Below are 18,248 nucleotides of genomic sequence, written 5' to 3'. Positions count from 1 at the left end.
CTCCTTGTGGCTGTAGCCACTCCTGAAACAGAAACTAGAGTTGGGGTAGAGAGTTGCTCCTTTACGGGGTTGGTGGGGAGCGGGCACTAATTATTTGAATATTTTTTATATCCAGTTCCTAAAACACAAACACACACACCTACACACACACACACACACACACACACACACACACACACACACAGACACAGACACACGCACGCACGCACACACACACACACCACAGTAGTTTCTCTGGTTTCTCCCCTACAAGCATATCATACCCGTTTGCTTCTAGCAAGTTAAAAATGTAAGTGTTACTCACTGGGCTGTGTCAGTGGTTCACTCAGGCCAGTGTCTTGTTGCCAGAAGTGATCCCAAGGGAAACACCACGATTATTTAATAACTTGAAGGATTATAATAGAGCTCTGGGGGCTACAAGTAGAATACACTCAGGCCAGAGGTATGGCGAGCTTGCTGTGGCCTAGTGACTTCTCTTGAGTGTTAATACGGCATAAAGATGCAGAGGAACCAGAGCTTTTTTAGGGAAAAAATGATTTCCAGGCGACCACTTCAGATCCAGTTCTGTCTCCTGCAGTTAAACAGTTAGATATCCAGTGCTTACATATCAAGTCCATCAAAGTTGCTGGGTATAGAGTGAGGTGACAGGTGGGATTCCAGCCCAAATCTTCATGGTTTGAATCCAGAGGGCACCTTGTTCTCTCCGTGCCTTTGAAAGAGTTTGCTTGGGGAGCCTATGGAGTGAGAAATCACACTGAGGCTGCTCAGGGCCCGGTAACTGGTAAGGAACTTCTGTGTACCAGGCCACCTGTTGATGTAGTGCTGGAAGTGGGACAGCCAGCCACAAACAGATACCAAACGGAGTTAACCTGACTGGCCAGGTCTCCTGCGACTCAAGGGATCCCTGTGGAGTCCCTGTGGAGGGCACCTGGGTAGCGTTTGGCTTCCATGGAGCTGGTACTTGGCATGCGAAAGAAGACAGTGATTATACAAGAAGGGCAGCTATTGCTGTCCCTCGCAGGTGTGCTTGGCAGCAGCGCTGGCCCGAGCTGCAGGTGGCTGCAAGCTCTGTGAGGAAATGGAGGAGTCTGAAAACACTGCCCCAAACCTTCTTCACATCCAAGTGGAATGCTAAACATTGCATTGTGTTGGCTTGCACCTGTTTTCCAAGATTTTGTTAGAATGTTCCTCTACACCTGCTTTCTCTTTCTTTATGCTAAATACTGTTTTTCACTGGAGTTCGGAGAGCCAGGTGAGTTAGCCTTTGTATTAATTTACATAGGCCACCCTGACAAGCAGCATGGCTGAGTGAGTCAGACTGCATCGGGAATTGCCTCTCACCCCAGCTGCCAGGAGCCCAGGGTGCTAGCAGGACTGGTTTCCTCTGGAGCTGTGGGAGAGGATCTGGCCCAGGCTCTCTCTTGGTTCTGGTGCTTGCTGGCAATTTGTGGTGTTCACACGACTGTCTCGACCTCTGCCCTTAGGAGGATGCTAAGCCTTCCTGATGTAAAAACCTGCCTTTTTCCAGTGTGACTTTAACTTCTCCAATGACACAAATTTGAAATAAAGTCACATTGTGAGATACTAGGGGCCTCGGACTTCTAGGTAAGATCTTAGCGGTTGAAATTTAACCCTTAGCATTCTGGGGAAGCAGAGAATGGGTATGCTAAAATTCAAGATGCTAGGCAAGTTCCAGGACACTGCAACCATCCTGAAATTGCCCATGAGCCAAGTGATGTTATTGCATTATAAACAACATATAAAACAAGTGTCTGTGAGCTGAGATGGCCCAGCCAGGGGTGAAGAGAACTGGCTGCTCTTCCAGAGGACTCGGGTTCCGTTCCCAGCATCCACATGGCAGCCCCAATGCTGAAAACCTTGCACAGATACAGCTGCAGGCAAAACCCATGTGCATAAAATAAAAATAATTTTTAAAGATTTATTTTATTTGTATGAGTACACTGTCACTGTCTTCAGAAGAGGGCATCGGATTCCATTACAGATGGTTGTGAGCCACCATGTGGTTGCTGGGAATTGAACTCAGGACCTCTAGAGGAGTGGTCAGTGCTCTTAACTGCTGAGCCATCTCTCCAGCCCAAAATAAATAATTTTAAGCTCCTCTTCTGTTGTGAGAAGGAGGTAACAAGCATGCCTGATATGACAACACATCGTGCAGTCAGTCTCCCGCCACTGCACCAGTACCCCTGGTAAATAAATAATAGCTAAAGGAGTAAAAGATGGTTCCGTCTGCAGTTCCCATCCACAGCCCTCTGGCTCCAGTACTGCAGGAACGTGGCAGCCTACACTGTGCAGCAACCTACACTGTGGCAGGAGCACATGTTAGTGGGGGCCGCTCACCTCATGATAGGGCAGCATAGTGGCAAAGGAAGAGGACTGGAGTTCCAATATTTCCTTTGAGATCACCTCTCCCCCATTACCTAACTTCCTTCTAGTAGGCGCCGCCTCCATTTTCTCCCAGCCACAAGCCGGTGACTAGCCCTTTAGTTGTAGGTGTTTAGGGATAGAGGGGGCACTAAATTCCAAGCCGAACGGTGGCCTTCCTGCTGACACCCCATAAACTTGTTTTAGCAGTGGGGAAACTCATGCAGTGGCTTTGTCCTCCATGAGGACATCTCAAAATCCCTGAGCCGGCACTCCTCACAGCCGCTTAGGTCATCAGAAGCGAGGAATGTCTGAAACTTGTGCAGACTAGAGGAGGCTGGGGAGACGTGGTGACTACATAGGAAACACGATCCTGGGACAGCAGGGGAATGCTAGACAGAAAAAGTGCACATCAATAACTTGTGCATCCAGCTGAAAGTAATGTGCTCGTGTCGAGTACGTAGCTTTGACAAATGTGCCACGGTAATGTAGGATGTGTGGTGGAAACCTGATCTGGGGACACACAAACTCCCCAAGTTGTAGCAGAACAGAAAAGGAGCTCCCCAAACACAGAGCCACTGAAGTGCACACCAGCGGGGCTTCTTCCTTCCTCCCACCCTCTGTAGGATCTGCGGAGCCACAACAAGGCTGTCACGGTCATTTAGTGAGCACAGTTCTGGCCATTCTCATTGTGGAGTGCTGCTCAGCTGGGCTTTGTAGTGTCCCCAGGGCTGAGTTCAGGGACCGAGGCCAAATCAACTTGCATAAGGACTCCACACCTTCGCCAAGGTCCGGTGCAAGCATGGGCTTCAGCAAAGGGAGGAATGTTATTTTTGGATGTCTTGCCTTTTCTTCTGGAAAGCGCAGTGGGCTGATTGAACAGTCGGTGTGTTTCCTATGACCGCCCTTCCTAGACGGGGCCGTTCTCATGAAGGAGAGGCATGCTCTTCATAGATGATGCAGAGGGCCTCTGACGTTAGACTCTGTTCCGATCTGTGTTCCTGTCAACTTTAATTACATTTATCTGTTTTGTGTATGTGTATGCATTCATAAATGGGGTCAGAGGACAACTTGTGGGAGTTTTTTTCTTCTTCTACCAACCACATAGTTTTCAGGACTTGAACTCTGTCCTCAGGTATGGGGACAAGTACCTTTCTTTATCTGCTGAGCCATCTTGCCAGCTTCCCATCGACTTGTAAATGAAATTCCCAGTTTTTTTTCCTTCCTCCATGTCCGATGGTTAAGTTAAAAGTTAGCTCCCTAGTGGGTGAACTAAGCTTTTATCATTTGGGGACCTTATGCGGTGACACGTAAATGTTGAAGGTTGACACTGGTAACCATGTTTGTGACATCAGATTGTCGTAGCCAGTCTTACATGTGGCTCTGCTGTAGTCTGTCTATGGGAAGAGGCATTAGTCCAGTCAGTCTGCAGGAAACACCATGATCCTCCTTCAGCACAGATGATGGGGAAGAGGTTGTGTGCTACACCGGGCTGGGTGGTTTATGGGGCTTCCTGCTTGATCGTTTTTTACAGAATGGAAGCAGTCGTTTGCCCGCCAGGTTAGTAAGCCTGGTAGGTTTTCTGGTGGATCTAAAGGAACCCCTGCATTTCAGCAGCTCCGGTTACTGTGGCTGACTGGGCGTGTTATGGGCTCAAAGTGGACTCAGATCGAGGGCTCCTTGTTTCCCATCATGGCTCTTGTGACTTTTTTAAAAATTATTACTTTGAGAATAATGGTACCGCATTTCCTCATAATTTGTTTTAATGTGGTGTTTAGAAAGCACTTCAAGAGATTTTTAGTCTCTCTTTTTAAACATGTGATAAGGTTCTCCATGTTCTTTCAGTATCTTTCTCTGTGTCTCTCCCCACCCCCATCTCTGTCTCTGTAGCAATTTAATAATGTGTGCCCCTTCCAGGCATTTGGTGTTTCTGATAGTCCTTACTATCACGCTGTGAAGTGGTTGAGTTTTAATGCTCAGTGGACAGTTTCAGTGGGTCCTTCCTGCTACTGTGTTCTTCCCCTTTATCTTTATACTTTTAGATAGAGTGATCCAGTAATCCATAGCCATTTGTCTGTTGTGACCAAGTCCTGAAGGAGCCCACCAGGTACATAGCTTTCTCCGAAAGGGTAAGACTTCAGACTGGCCCTGGCCTCTTGGGAAAAGCCCAGTGAAGAGGAAGAAAGCTCTTGGGGTGCTTGGGAAACTTAGTCTTCTAGACAATTAAGAGATCATGGTAAGCTTGAAATGGTAAGCTTGTTAACATAACAGTGTTAATTCCTCCACAGGAAATGCTGAATTTATACACAGCAAAAATAACTTACTCATTGCATGGGTAGGATGATACCATACACATGCGCGCGCGCGCACGCACACACACACACACACACACACACACACACACACACACACACACACCCCTACCTTCCCTTCCTTATAATTCTGTAAATATTATGTGGTAGAAGAACTATGAAGCCGGTCAGTCATAGCTTGCACTGAGGGCACTCAATCGGTAGGGCATCGTGTGCTTTTGTGTTTTCACTTGGTCGAGCCAGAAGAGCATGAGAAGACTCAGGTTAGTCCCGTGCGCCCGCGCTTCTGCTTCATGGTAAGCAACACACATCAGATGGAGATCATAAACGAATGCCCTTTGATGTCAGTACACACATAATCATATAAACTTTATTTTTAAAGGACGATGAATTCTATATTTGCAAAGTTATGTTTAAGTCGGTACTGTTTCCGTAGTCATTTTTAAGGGAATATTAAAAGATTGCAATCGATGGAAAGCCCCATTGTGCTAAATTGCTAGGTGAGCATGCTGCTGTAGCAAAACAGACACAGGGCTCTCCACACCAGTATTTCTAGATGTGTGTCTCCTCTTGTCAGAAGAATTGGAGTGGGCGGGTAAGGGAAAACATGTCAAATATAGGAATACTCTCTTCTTTGTAAGAGTTACGCTGCCCAGGATGAGCTTTAAAATCCATTAGTTGACTATAATTTTATTTTCATATCAAATCACATTATCTATTGACTTCCATTATGTTCTGTCAGTTGGTCTCATAGAATAGTTTTGACCTCAGCATTTTGCCTTGGGTTCGCTGTGCATTGTCCCTTTAATTCTCCTTCAGTGTTGCGTGGTTTTATTTACTTGGAAACCAGCCCGTGTTATCATGGGACGGCTAAATTCTAGGTGCATCTCATGAATACTCTGCCCACTCATTGCATCTCATTCTGAGTTCATACTTGGAAGTCGAGTGTGTAAGTGGCGACGTGGCTGACAGTGTCTTTTTACTCAGGTACGGAATAAAATCCCTGGCCCAGAGAGCCAAGCTAGTTGGAGGGATTTGTCATCCTCTGTGGTCTTGGGGTACCTGTGGTGCCTGCTTCATGTTTAGAGCAGAAGTGTTAGGAGTCTGCTAAGTTTTCATTGCCCTAACTCCTGAGCCAGGGAAAACAAAGACGGGTGTGCTTTTGATGCCTCCTGAGAAGAAAGCTGAGGTGTGGATGGAGCCCAGAGGGGGGCTGGAGGCTTTTCATATTTGCTCAGTGTCTCTCTGTGTCTCCAGACAGCCCAGCTGAGGGTCTGGCAGCTCTCTCACACCCGAGGGGCTGACTGCAGATGGGGCTGACTTGCAAGGCACAGTTGGTTGTCAAGCCTTCCACTTTCCAAGAAGGGGAAGAAATGGATCGGTGCTGGAAATAGGAAACAACTCCAGAATGGGAAATTGCAGGAAAACAAATGATGTACAACAGGAAGAAAGATGGCATTTTCCTCATTTTTGCAATAAAATGACTAGTGATTTCTTCAGCAATGAAAAACAACCCCTAACCACAGCCACACCCGCGTCTCCACTTTCTCCAAATTTAAGGAGGATGCAGGCCTTGTCCTTGAGATGGTTGACCTCATAAGACCCGTGCTTGGCAAGCCTGACCCAAGCCACTCACCGGTGCCCACAGACAGATGGAAGGAGGGGACCGATTCTGAAAGTTGTCCCCTTACCTTAGCACACAGAGCACACACAACTACACATACAACAGTAGAACGGAAATGTACACTACAGAGTGGGAGAGAGGGCTCAGTGGGTAAAGTGCTTTCTGTTCAAGTGTAAGGGACATGAATCTGGTTCCTTCTGGAACCCGTGCGAAAAGAAGTGTGCAGTGTCACACATCTGTGGTCTTAGAACTAGGGAGGAGGAGACTAGAGCATCCCGGGGCCTCAGGCCATGCCACGACCTGGGAGCTCCAGACAATGAGAGATCCTGTCTCAGAAATAAAATGGAGAGCAATCAAGAAGGATGAACGATGCCAACTATAGTAACTCCCACCATCATTCATGTTCCAGACACACAAGTGCACACACACACACACACACACACCATACGCACACTCAGTCATGTGCTTCTGTCCACATGACGGGCTCCTTTGAAATGAGGGGAAAGTACTGCTGCTGGCTTGGAGATCCTCCGTGACAACCAAAAGCCTACCAGAAGGTGAAGAGAGCAGACATCAGCGAAGCGGGGTCTGGATCCAAGAGGTGCAAGTCATGGACAGAAAGATCTGGGCTCAACGTTAGAAGAATGGTCTCTAAAGATTGTCTGAAGACACACTGAAGCTGGGTGAATGCTTGGGCTGAGACGTGGATAGTGGACAGAAAGACTGAGGTGACCCTGGTGGACGATATCTGGTCATCCCAAAGGGCTTCTCCATCTCTGGAGAGCTCAAGCTTCCCTTTCCAGACTAAGGCCTTCCATCTGCTGACCTGCCAGTGCGTAGAGTGCACTTACCTGGTGTGGTGTGCAGCTCTCCAGGCCTGCAGTGTGGAGTGGGAACCAAGCATCAGGGCCAGCAGGCCTGCCCTTGCTCCTCGAAAGCAAGGGGTAAGGCTTTTTGTCCTGGGAGACAGTTCAGCTCTCTGGCTGGACCTGGTTTAGTTCTTTGCTCTGTCTCATCCAGTTCTTTGACTCTCGACCTGCAATTTACCTCCCTTGTTTTAGTGACACTTGCTAAGAAGATCATTTCCAAATGCTGTCCATCAAATCATCCAGACTGCCCCCCACCCCCGTTGTTTATCCAGTGAATTAATGAGAACAACACCCACCCTTATAGGAATCTTCTGGAAGGAGCCAGACGGTTTTGTCCAGAGCTGGCAGGTCCTGCTTGTATTATCAACTCATCATTGAGACTCTGCAAATCATCAGGAATTCCAAAGTCCTCGATAACTGGGGATGATTATTCGTGTTGTCTGGAGAAAATACCCATAAGCCACCAGACACGTCTTCTAATCTTATCTTTTTCGAGAACATGTTGCTAGTCATATAGGCCAGGTTGAGACATGTTCTGTGTGTTTACTCTTACATGGAAAGTTCTGGTGGAGGTCTGTTAACCAGCTGCTCACCCCACCCTGCTCCTCTAAGGAACTGAGAGGCCCCCTCCCCGATGCAGTGCTCACGTAGAATAAAGGTGAACAGGAGAAAACCGGGTCAGAGGCAACTCCACCATGGTATTTAGCTTTCTACCTCACCTGTTTGCTCCTCTTTTCTTTGTTGTCTTCCTTTTCCCTTCCCTGTCTTTCTCTTCTCCCTTTCCTCTCTTCCTCCGCGGTTGTGAGGCTTTTGAGCAGAAGAAATGTGTCTTTAACTGCAAACAAAGCAGCATTCCTTTTTTCTCCCCTCTAAGCTAAAACCATTCTTCACCTGCCTCTTCTTTAATACCTTTGGAGGCACATAGAGGGGTTTCATCCCTCTTTACTTTCTTTCAGCAGAGCCTGAGGGAGAGTGTGATGGCCTGGCCCCTGGGCCAGTCCCACCCACAGTTCCTGTTCCCAGCTTCACCTCCACCCGCACTGGCTGTGGAGAGACCTAAATTGCAGACGGATGTAGCAGCTGGGCCGGCCTCAGGAGGAAGAAGCCAGTTGGGAAGGAACACAGGAGCAGAGAAATGAAAATGATCTAAAGATGTCAGGCTGTCAGAGGCTGACTGTGGTTTCTTCAGCCCACACCCCAGTGCTGCCCCTTTGTAGGCCAACAGTCCTAGCAGGGCTCCACCTTCGGCCTATATCCAGTCAGCATGGTGCCCTTGGCTGCTTTGTCAGCGAGTGATGGAGGGGCATAAGAACACACTCGCTGCTGCAGACCGGTGTAGTCGCCATACCAGGCCCCCTCCAGCTTCTGTATGCACACCTGGTCCAGAGCCAGTCTCAGAAAATGACTCTTGCTTGGTCACTCCCTCAGCAAGCGAGTGTGGACTTATTACTTCAACCTTCTGAACCTCCTCCTTATCATTCCTGATGTGGTTTAAGACCATCTCACCTGTCTCAGATGAGGACTTCGGGATAGCACATAAAGTTGGCCACTTAGCTTTTGGTCCTGGTCCAAGAAGAGCAACAAATGATTTCTCTTTGCTCGATAGTCACATGGTCTTGTTTTTACCCACATTACATTGTTTGGTTTTGTGTCACCAAGTCTCTTTTTGTACTTTGTAATCTGTGCTGTCTGATGGTTTAAAATCCATGGAAACCAGGGCCCATGGTTAGCACTGTCTTCTTGGTCCTTTAAGCCTCGGTTCACGTAGAGGCTTCTTTGGGAGCTGTTCAGTGGTGGGTAGACACCGGTACAGCAGCCAGCACACGTTATGAGACTAGCTCAGACTGTTTTCAGCACCAAGTCCCAAAGCATTTGGAGAGAAACAAAGAGCTGGGTTCTGTGTCTCCTTCCTCTGAAGCACCTGGGTCATTTGGGCAAGGCATATGTTTCTACTCCTGTCCCTTCCCCAGCTGTGCCCAGCCCTGCTGTGTCCTCCTTGTGGGTATAGGAAGCCTGAGTCTGGACACTGCCATTCCTGAAGCCTAGGAGATTTGTCATGCTTGCCTCTGCATGGGAAGGTCCTTGTTTCCAGGCTGTCTACTCCATGGTACCAGAACCAGACTAGAGGCTGCTGCGGCTGCCTTAGGAGGAACAAAGTGTGTTAGGTGCCGCAGGGCAGCTCTGTGGCTGCCCTGTGCCTATGCTAAGAGGCTTCCCTCTGAGGCCTGCTGTGATGCTGACAGGCGCTTGAAAGGTAAGGCCTGGAGCTCCTGCCCCTCGCCCCTCATCATAATGGGAAAAGCTCCCAATCTAGGCTGGCCAAACCGTCAATTGTGCTTTTTCTCCAGCAGACCCTTAATCCTGCCTTCATCTCTCAGCAGTTACTCATTAGCTTTTCCCCTCCATTCTTCCCCCTTTTGATGAAAACAAAGCTGGCTCCTCCCTGCTCTCTATCTTGCTTTTCCTTCCCAGGGAATTGCCCTGAGCAGGATCTCCCCTTAGCCAGAAGTCCCTGGAATGGTGTCTTTCCTACTTACCAACAGAGGGAGCACCTCCTTCTCAAGAGTTGGGCCTCTGTGCTGCAGCCCGGGATCAGCTGCAGGTGTGCGGGAGCCTGTTGGGGGTGGGGCGTTGTCTTGAATGCCAAGCCCCTCACTCAGCAGCAGCACCCCAGCTTAGTAAAGGAAAGAACGGTTGCACATACCACACGGTATGTCCATGGAATTTTATTCTCTCTAAAGCCCTTTGAAGTCCCTCATCCCGACCCCGCCTCTCCTGCCCTCAGCTCTTAGATGTGGTGGGCTCTGCCATCAGGGTTGCTGGAGTCAAAGTTGCAGGAAAACCATCTGACTCTCTCTAATGCAACTCTTTGATGCTGAGTAAAACAAAAATCTATTTCTACCCAACGCCGTAGACTTCTGAGAGATGAACTATGGAAGTCAGCCCATTTAGCATGGTTAGAATTTCAAATTGATTTTCTCCTCTCTTTTAAACCTCGACTGTATTGGATTTGGGGTGAGAGGCACATGGCCGACTCAGCACCTACTGTGTGCCAGCTCCCTCCTAATTCACCCAAGCAGGCCAGACTTGCCTGCTTCTTTTCCATTCCAGAGGTCTGAGAGGAATGTTAGTCATGTGCTGCAGAAGGTCTGAGGGGAACTAAGGCAGCTTCACAGCGCTCTTTCTTTCCCACTGTAGTTTGCCACCTCCTGGTCTCTGTCCTTTATAGAAACATTGTCCAGTGACTAAGAGTTGGTGTAATCCTCGGTCAGGAAGAATGGCGTCTGAGATGGTCATTATTGTTAACTCAGAAGGATCTAGAGTCATCTAGGACACCAGCCTCCAGGCCTGTCTCTAAGGCATTCTTCAGTTAGGTTATGAAGTGAGAATACCCATCCTAAAAGCGGCATTTCCTGGGCTGGAAGTTTCAGGCTGAGTAAAAAGTTGGGGCTGGGGAGGTAGCTCAGCTTGTCAGAGCACAAGCTAAGCCACACAAGCCAGACAACCTGAGCACGACTCCAGAACACACGCAAAAGCCAGGGAGGGTAAAGGGGTCTGTAACCTCAGTCAGGATTCCCAAGCGATTACCCGGACGCTGGAGGCCTGCTAGCTAGCCTTATGCAGCACAGCAGAAACAAAAGGTAGATCTCTCTCTCTCTCTCTCTCTCTCTCTCTCTCTCTCTCTCTCTCTCACACACACACACACACACACACACACACACGAACATGGAGTTATCCTCTGACTGCTATACTTGTGCCTTTATGTCATACACACATACATACATACATACATACATACACACACACACACACAAACATGCATGATAGTAATAAATAAAATTAAAACACTTTAAATGGGGAAAGGGGAAGTCTGAGCTGAGCATCGTCTCTCTGCTTCCTGACTAGAGATGCAGTGTGCCCAGCCTCCTGAAGCTTTCCTCACCAGTGGGATTTCCCTGCCATAGTGGACTATACTCTTGAACTCTGAGGCAAAGATCAACTTTTCCTCCCTTAAGCCACGTTTATTAGGCCTTACATAGGCAGAATGAGCTAGTAACACAGTTCACATCCTTTGAAAGGAGGTTGAGGTGATGAGGCATAACGGCAGTGGTAGAAACTGGTGTGGGACAGCCAAAATAGGGGCCATTGGAAGGAGAGCCTTGAGGGGTGGTAGGGAGGGGCTGGAAGGAAAAGACAACTTGAGCAGAGTGGGAGAAGTTGTGAGGGCCTCAGGAGGCAGGAAGGTATAAGTGGGGGCTATGCTCATGTTGCAGGAGGCCTCCAGGAGCCAGGATAGGATCATACAGCATTTTTTCAAAGTGATGATTTTTGTCTTTACGATTTGAGTTATCTATATTGACTTTAGTAAAAGAGTGGAAGTCCACTGCATCCAAAGGCTTCCTTGTTTTCTGCCACCATTGACTTACAGCTTGCTTTCTTCATCCTGGGGAATAAGTGGTCCTAAGTTTTTCTTAAAGTTTTATGTGTATGGAAAATTGCCGAGGGCTAACCACTTTTGAATTTGATATATTTTCTTTTAAAATCATTGCAGGTAAAACAATGTATTTTGTTACCATTCATCATAAAGAAAGTGTCCTTAAGCATGAGCCCAAATCTCTAATATTGCACAAACTCAAGTATACACAGGCGTGTGTGTGTGTGTGTGCATGTGTGTTTGTGTGAGTGCATAGCCCCCCACACACACACAAGTGCACTGATGTAAGTTGCATCTTCTTTCACTTGCAAGTGATCAGATGGGCTGAGGCACAGTTGTGTCCTGCTTGGGGACACGCAGCGGATGCCTTATAACAGTGCATGTTGTCTGACTGGCATGGTTTAACTTCTGACGGTCAAAACAGGCCTCGAAGTTTGCTAAGACAAGAGGTGGGTTCTGAGAGGAGTGCGCTGGAGCAGTCATTTTGGTGCGTGCCACACCTTGACAGCTGCCTGGGGGACAAAATGCACCAGGTCTGAGACTCTTGTCAGTTACCTCTGCAGAACTATGAGAGATTCCCTGAACTGAACATGGCAGGCCGTTGGGCTCCTTCAGTCGCTTTTGGATTTCCATGTATTCCTCTTCAGTTTTTTTTTAAGTAAATTTGATAAATCTTAGGAATTAAGGGCTAAAACCTAACCTTTTGATATATGTAAGTGTGCATTGTAAAATGTTGCCTACAATCAAGCTAATTAATGTTTCTGTCTTCTCACATAGTCTCTGTTCTCGTGTGTGTGTGTGTGTGTATGAGAGTGTATGTGTGAGTATGTGTGTGTGTATGTGTGTGAGTGTATGTGTGTGAGTGTATGTGTGTGAGTGTATGTGAGTATGAGTGTATGTGTGTGTGTGAGTATATGTGTGAGTGTGTGTGAGAGTGTGAGTGTGTGTGAGAGTGTGAGTATGTGTGTGTGTGAGTGTATGTGAGTATGTGTGTGAGTGTGTGTGTGAGTATATGTGTGAGTGTGTGTGAGTGTGTGTGAGTATGTGTGTGAGTGTGTGAGTGTGTGTGTGAGTATGTGTGTGTGAGTGTGTGTATGAGTGTGTGTGAGTATGTGTGTGAGTGTATGTGTGTGAGTGTATGTGTGTGAGTGTGTATGAGTGTGTGTGAGTGTGTGTGTGAGTGTGTGTGAGTGTGTGTGAGTGTATGTGAGTGTATGTGTGTGAGTGTGTGTGAGTGTGAGTGTATGTGTGTGAGTGTGTGTGAGTGAGTGTGTGTGAGTGTGTGTGAGTGTATGTGTGTGTGTGAGTGTATGTGTGTGAGTGTATGTGAGTGTATGTGAGTGTGTGTGAGTGTGTGTGAGTATGAGTATGTGTGTGAGTGTGTGTGTGAGTATATGTGTGAGTATGTGTGTGAGTATGAGTGTGTGTGTGTGAGTGTGTGCGTGTAACACTTAATGTATGTGGATATTATTAGCTGTAGTCCCCCTTTGCTGCACGTGAGATCAATCTTAGATCTCTCTTCATAATTCCAAGTTTGTGTCCTGTGACGGTCTGCTCTGGTCTGCTCCGGTCTGCTCCGGCGTTCTTTCCAAACAGTCGCTGTGTCCTGCCGTGGTGCTTGCTTCTGGACATTTCGGCTTTGGTGACCTAGGCCTTTCGTGTGTTTTTCTTTGATCTGATTCTCTCTCCACTTTATTTTGTTCTGAATAGAAGTATGTTCTTAAAACGAAACAGATGAAGTTTTCAACTGTGGACAGGATTGGGTGCTGCGTATCTTTTGGGAGGTGCAGTTTCTATGGTTGGTGCTTATTTCTGTTTCTTGCAAAGGAAAACCTGTGCTAAGAATTTCCAGCCCACATCACAGAATGCTGGAGTTGAAAGGACTTTACTGTGATCCAGTGTAGGTCACACTACACTGGTGGCTCGATGGGACCACCTTCAGTATACATTGGGACTTTACTTCTGATTTTATGTAAATCTTTTCATGGTCAAACACTTGGGAGAGTGCAGCTCACAGTATTTCTTTGTAGTTAAACATACTAAAGAGTTCCCCACTTTTATGAAACCAATACTTTAAAAAGCAATGGCACCCTAGTTATTAGCATATTCTAAGGGACACCAATTTGAAAGGAAACGTACCTAAAATCTTGTCTCTTGTGTGATTTGTCACTCAGTAGTGGTGGTGAAATCAGTTCAGTGACTGGAACTCCTCCTCTTTCCGAGAAACAATAGAGTCGGCCACAGATGTAGAGAAGCTCACACACAGGAGGGCAGGGGCTTTGTGCACCTTAAGTTTCAGTTACGTCTGTGTGCTTGTGTGAAGTCAGTCAGAACGAAACATCTATTTCCTACTACAGAAGACAGCCAAAAGTTTCTGGAGAACACTAGTCTAATTCACTTCCTCTTTACATGGAAAAACACTTGAGTCTCCTGTGGGGGTTATGGTCACGTGCAGAGGTCCTGACAGAATCTGAGGCTTTTATCTTCCTTCTCCCCAGTCAGTGCACTTGCTGAGTACACTTAACACCTTGTTAAAAAACATCAGTGCTCATGCAAACAACCCAGATGTCCCTCCACAGGTGGTCAGGCAGCATGTGCCCGGGAAGTACTAGTCAGCCTTAAAAGGACATGCCCCAACATGGATGAACCATGCAGACCTGCTAAACAGCACAAGGAAGCCACTTACAGAAATTTCCTGTGTAATTTTCTGTTTGGGATGATGCTCTGGAGACAGATAGGGGCCGAGTCAATTACTCAATAGGAGTGCCACAAGTGCCACCAAGCTGAACTTTAAAAACAAGTTCAGATGGCAGTTTCATGTTTTAGCACCCGTTCCTTCCTTTAGGGGTGCAGGTCCAGACAAGAGGACCTTGAGGCAAACAAAACAGGCTTCTTCCTCCCTGGCGCCCCTGGAGCACAGTAGCCAGGGGTGATCTTAGGGCTGGAATCCTTTGCTCACATCTCCGCAGCTTGTCAGGCTGGGCCATGGTCTCTCCTGGGCCAACAGTCCTGATGGCAACAGTTTGTGTCTCGGTTCTCCTCGGTTCTCCATCCTTTCGTTGGTATTTTTCCCTAACACAAGTGGCCCTAATCCCTGTCTGTTCTTTACAATCGTGCAAATAGCAGCTGAGGTGGTGGCCCCGGGCCACTTAGAGTCATTCGATGGAGATCCATCTCTGCTTTTGCCTTACTTTGAGTTTGAGAATCAAAATCACTGGATGAACAGAAGTGAGGTAGGAGTGGCAGGCTCCTGGAAATTGAATGTGTGTCTTTCTCCAAACCAAGAAAGATCTTTGAAACTTTAATGCAAAGCAGTTTCTGTGTGCATAAAGTTACAACAGATTGGCTTTAAGGATTTTAGATATTTCTTACTGCAAGCACTTCTTTGCTTTTGACCCCCTCTACCAACCAGGTCTGTGTTTTCAGCAACCATGTCAGAACCTCTGTAGCCCCCAGATGTTCATCATTAACCAAGAAAAGACAGGGAGCCTCCCTCCGTTTACTGGGAGCTAAGGAGCTTCAGGCATAATTTGTTGCATTGAAATTGCCATGAGTGAAAGAGGAGCTGTGATGTCCGGTAGCCTTTTCTGGATTGGGTCAGTTTACCCTGAGAACGATTTTGGAACGCCTAGCTTGCCTGTGGGAGTGTTGGGTCCAACCCTCGTCCTTTCCACTTCAGCACTGCTGTCGTTCAGAACTGGAGGATTCTTGAACCTGTGCATTGGAGACGTTCAGAAGCATACATATGTAGTCTGCACCCGTGGGATACCACTGACACTCTCTAAGGTGTGGTGATCAAAAAGGGAGTGGGCATTGCCTCGTGTGCCCAGGACAGCAAAGTAACCCTAGCTGAGGACACTGGCAAACTCCGCAGCGCTTCTCCTTCTGAGTCCTGTGTGTTGAGCACTTTAGTAGATGTCCTACTCAGGAAAAGGGGAAGGCCCTGGGGCTTTATCCGCATTTTAGTTTGTTTAATCCCCATTACGTTAATACAAAACTCAAATCTTTAGAGGGCATGTAAAGTGTGGTTGGCTGGGGGAATCGGTCTCCCACTTATGTTGGAATGATTCCGTTACCCTGTCCTGGGCCTGCCTTGTGCAGGACTATGTTCAGTCTCCTATCACAGTGATGTGGGTTTTGACTTGGGGTCTCTGCTGGAGGATTGCCTTTTTCTCATTCCCCCTCCCCCCTCCTTCTCCTCTTCCTCCTCTTCTACCCCTCCCCTCCCCCTTCCTCTCCTCTTCCTCCCCTTCCCCCTACCCCCCTTCCTCCCTCCCTCCCTCCCTCCCTTCCTCACAGTGTTTCCCTGTATAGCTTTGGCCGTCCTGGAACTTGCTCTGTAGACCAGACTGGCCTCGAACTTACAGAAATCCACCTGCTTCAGCCTCCCAAGTGCTGTGATTAAAGGTGTGTGCCACCACCACTCGACACATCCTCTTTCTTCTCTTCTGTTTTGATGCTTCTCCTGTATGGCATAGTAAGATCCTGTGTGGTTATCAATTGGGCGCTATCTGTGAGTGCGTATAGATGAAGCCTGTGTAGTAGGAGTGCCCTGTAGTATCCTCCTCCTCTTCTTGCCTGATCCAGTCTCATGACTGCATGGCGTGGGGGAGCTATTTATTTCCATGCCCCCTTGTCTTTCTGTTCCATATCTGACTAGAGAATGGCGCTTGCCCTTCTTAAGTGTCTGGCAATGCAGTGGCCAGACTCGTCCTTGGTGCTTATGCATTGGGGTGTGGTGTCAGTCACTTGATAGTTTAGAATTCCTTGTGGTGTGCCTACTTCTTCCACAGTCTTCCATGCTGCGCTGGCAGCTGTGTTTCTTTGTGCATCCATCCCATGTTTCTGGAGCTCCAGTGAGCCACTCTTTGTGGGGGTCCCTTGCTATATGATAACTAAACCAGGTTTCCTATTGATTATCAAAGTGCTTACCTCATTTAGGAGGATGGACTTATGAATCTCAACAGCTTGACAAAAAATTGGGTTTAGCTTTTCTGTTTGTATGGAGTTTCTTCAAGTATTAAGGGTTTACGGGTCAGTGGTGACATTATAAAAGTCACTAGCCTGTGTTCTGGAAGAACCCTGCTAGGCATCTGAAAGCTAGGTGTTTTACGTTGACGCTGGGTAAACTCCCAACAGTTTATCTTTATGGAACTCAGAACCTTAGTTTACAAGACTACATGGCTGGGAGGTGTCATCTCTGTGGTTCCTTCTGACACTGTATACACTGCTGACAGCTAGCAAACTCATGGTTTGTTAGGCTTGTAGGGAAGGCTTCCTTGCTCACCTGGACAACTCTGGAAAACAGGAAGCCTAGCAACTCTTGGAGTGGTGGATCCATTCAAGTGATAAACTGTGAGTTGGAAAGAAGTGAACCAAATGTCTTGTCCTAAACCCTCTCTGGAGATGTTATCCCTGACAGCTCAGATAACTCCAGCATCTGTCTGCTCCACAAGCGGTAGGTAAGGTTGGAGGATAGTGTAAAACATTGACTCCATACCTCTCATTTCATCATTCCCAGGGCTGGTAACCCCACAGACGGCAGTAGCCAAGCTCATGGCAAGGGGTTGCTGGACAGGGAAAGTCGTTAAGCACGTCACGTGTTAAATGACATTTGGAGTGCCCTTCGCTCTTCCCTGTGGAAACCTGAGCATTTGTACTGCTATTTTAGCTGTTGAGGTGGTCTCACCCACAGGCCTATGTCCGGAGAGCTCACCGTATGCCATTTCTACTTTGTGGTCCACCAGGGCGCTGCTTCGGCACCTGAAGACTCTATTGTGGTCCTGTATAACACGGGCCATCCATTGCTCTTCCAAGGGTGTAATTGTAGGGCCAGCGATTGCACTCAGCCACCTGGAAGGACCCCATGGCTCCGGTCAGACCGCCCACACACATGCATCTGCATGAGTACTGGGTCCATAAGAAATGTTGCAGAAGGAGTGTCAGAAGGCGGATGCACTGGTGAGTGGGGTGTTGAGCTGGACCCAGTGCAGGCGGATAAATGTGTTGTGGTTCCCTGCTCCCCACTTCGTGCCCTTTGCTGGGGTAGCTGATGGGATGGAGAGTGCGCTTTGGCTGATAAGTGGCTGCTGGTTATCTCCAGAGACAGAGCTTTTCGTGGTTTTACAGCTCTGACTTTTTCTTTTAAAGCGGTGTTTACTATTTCTGGCCATTATGTACACTAATATAAAATTTTAATTAGAGTCTTTCTTTTCAATTAATTATTATAGCCTTGTTTGTTTGCCCTCTCGACAGAGCTTACATTATGGGAACAAGTGAGATCAATTTTCTATCACAGAATTCATTACTTCTGACTATAGTCCAGCGCTCTGCTGAGTGTGTACCTCACTCTTGCTGACTTCCCCAGCAGCGGGAGGATTGTGGGATGTGACAAGGATGAGCTTTCAAGGGGCCTTAGTGGGAGGATAGTTTGGTTCAGGTCTGAGAAGAATTCTGATGATTGTCCTTCTCAGACCAGGTATGAACGAAGTCAAAATTCTAGGTGTTCCCAGACATTGAAAGTCCTTTTGTCTTTTATTCTTTTGTTTGTTTAGCACTATCCAGACAGTTGAAATTTGGTGTGGGCTAATAAAGATTTTACCTTAGTTAAGTCATTTTCTTTGCCA

The 18,248-nt window shown here is 47.5% G+C and overlaps 1 protein-coding gene across 50 annotated transcripts in view; it reads left to right on the top strand.

Annotated features, from left to right (window-relative positions):
• Foxn3 (forkhead box N3) overlaps positions 1 to 18,248 on the top strand; it is a 381,706-nt gene that overhangs the window by 223,235 nt on the left and 140,223 nt on the right. For 3 of the 50 annotated variants that reach the window (XM_087553424.1, XM_087553410.1, XM_087553409.1), the window contains exon 1: positions 17,279 to 17,583. In XM_087553424.1, the coding sequence (XP_087409550.1) occupies positions 17,489 to 17,583 (95 nt within the window). In that variant the 5' untranslated portion in view covers positions 17,279 to 17,488. 50 annotated transcript variants of the gene reach the window in all.

Source organism: Rattus norvegicus, chromosome 6 (genome assembly GCF_021556685.1).
Source record: "Rattus norvegicus strain SHRSP/BbbUtx chromosome 6, alternate assembly SHRSP_T2T, whole genome shotgun sequence".
In the NCBI taxonomy this organism is placed as follows: domain Eukaryota; kingdom Metazoa; phylum Chordata; class Mammalia; order Rodentia; family Muridae; genus Rattus; species Rattus norvegicus.
This window is presented reverse-complemented; position numbering and strand designations above follow the sequence as displayed.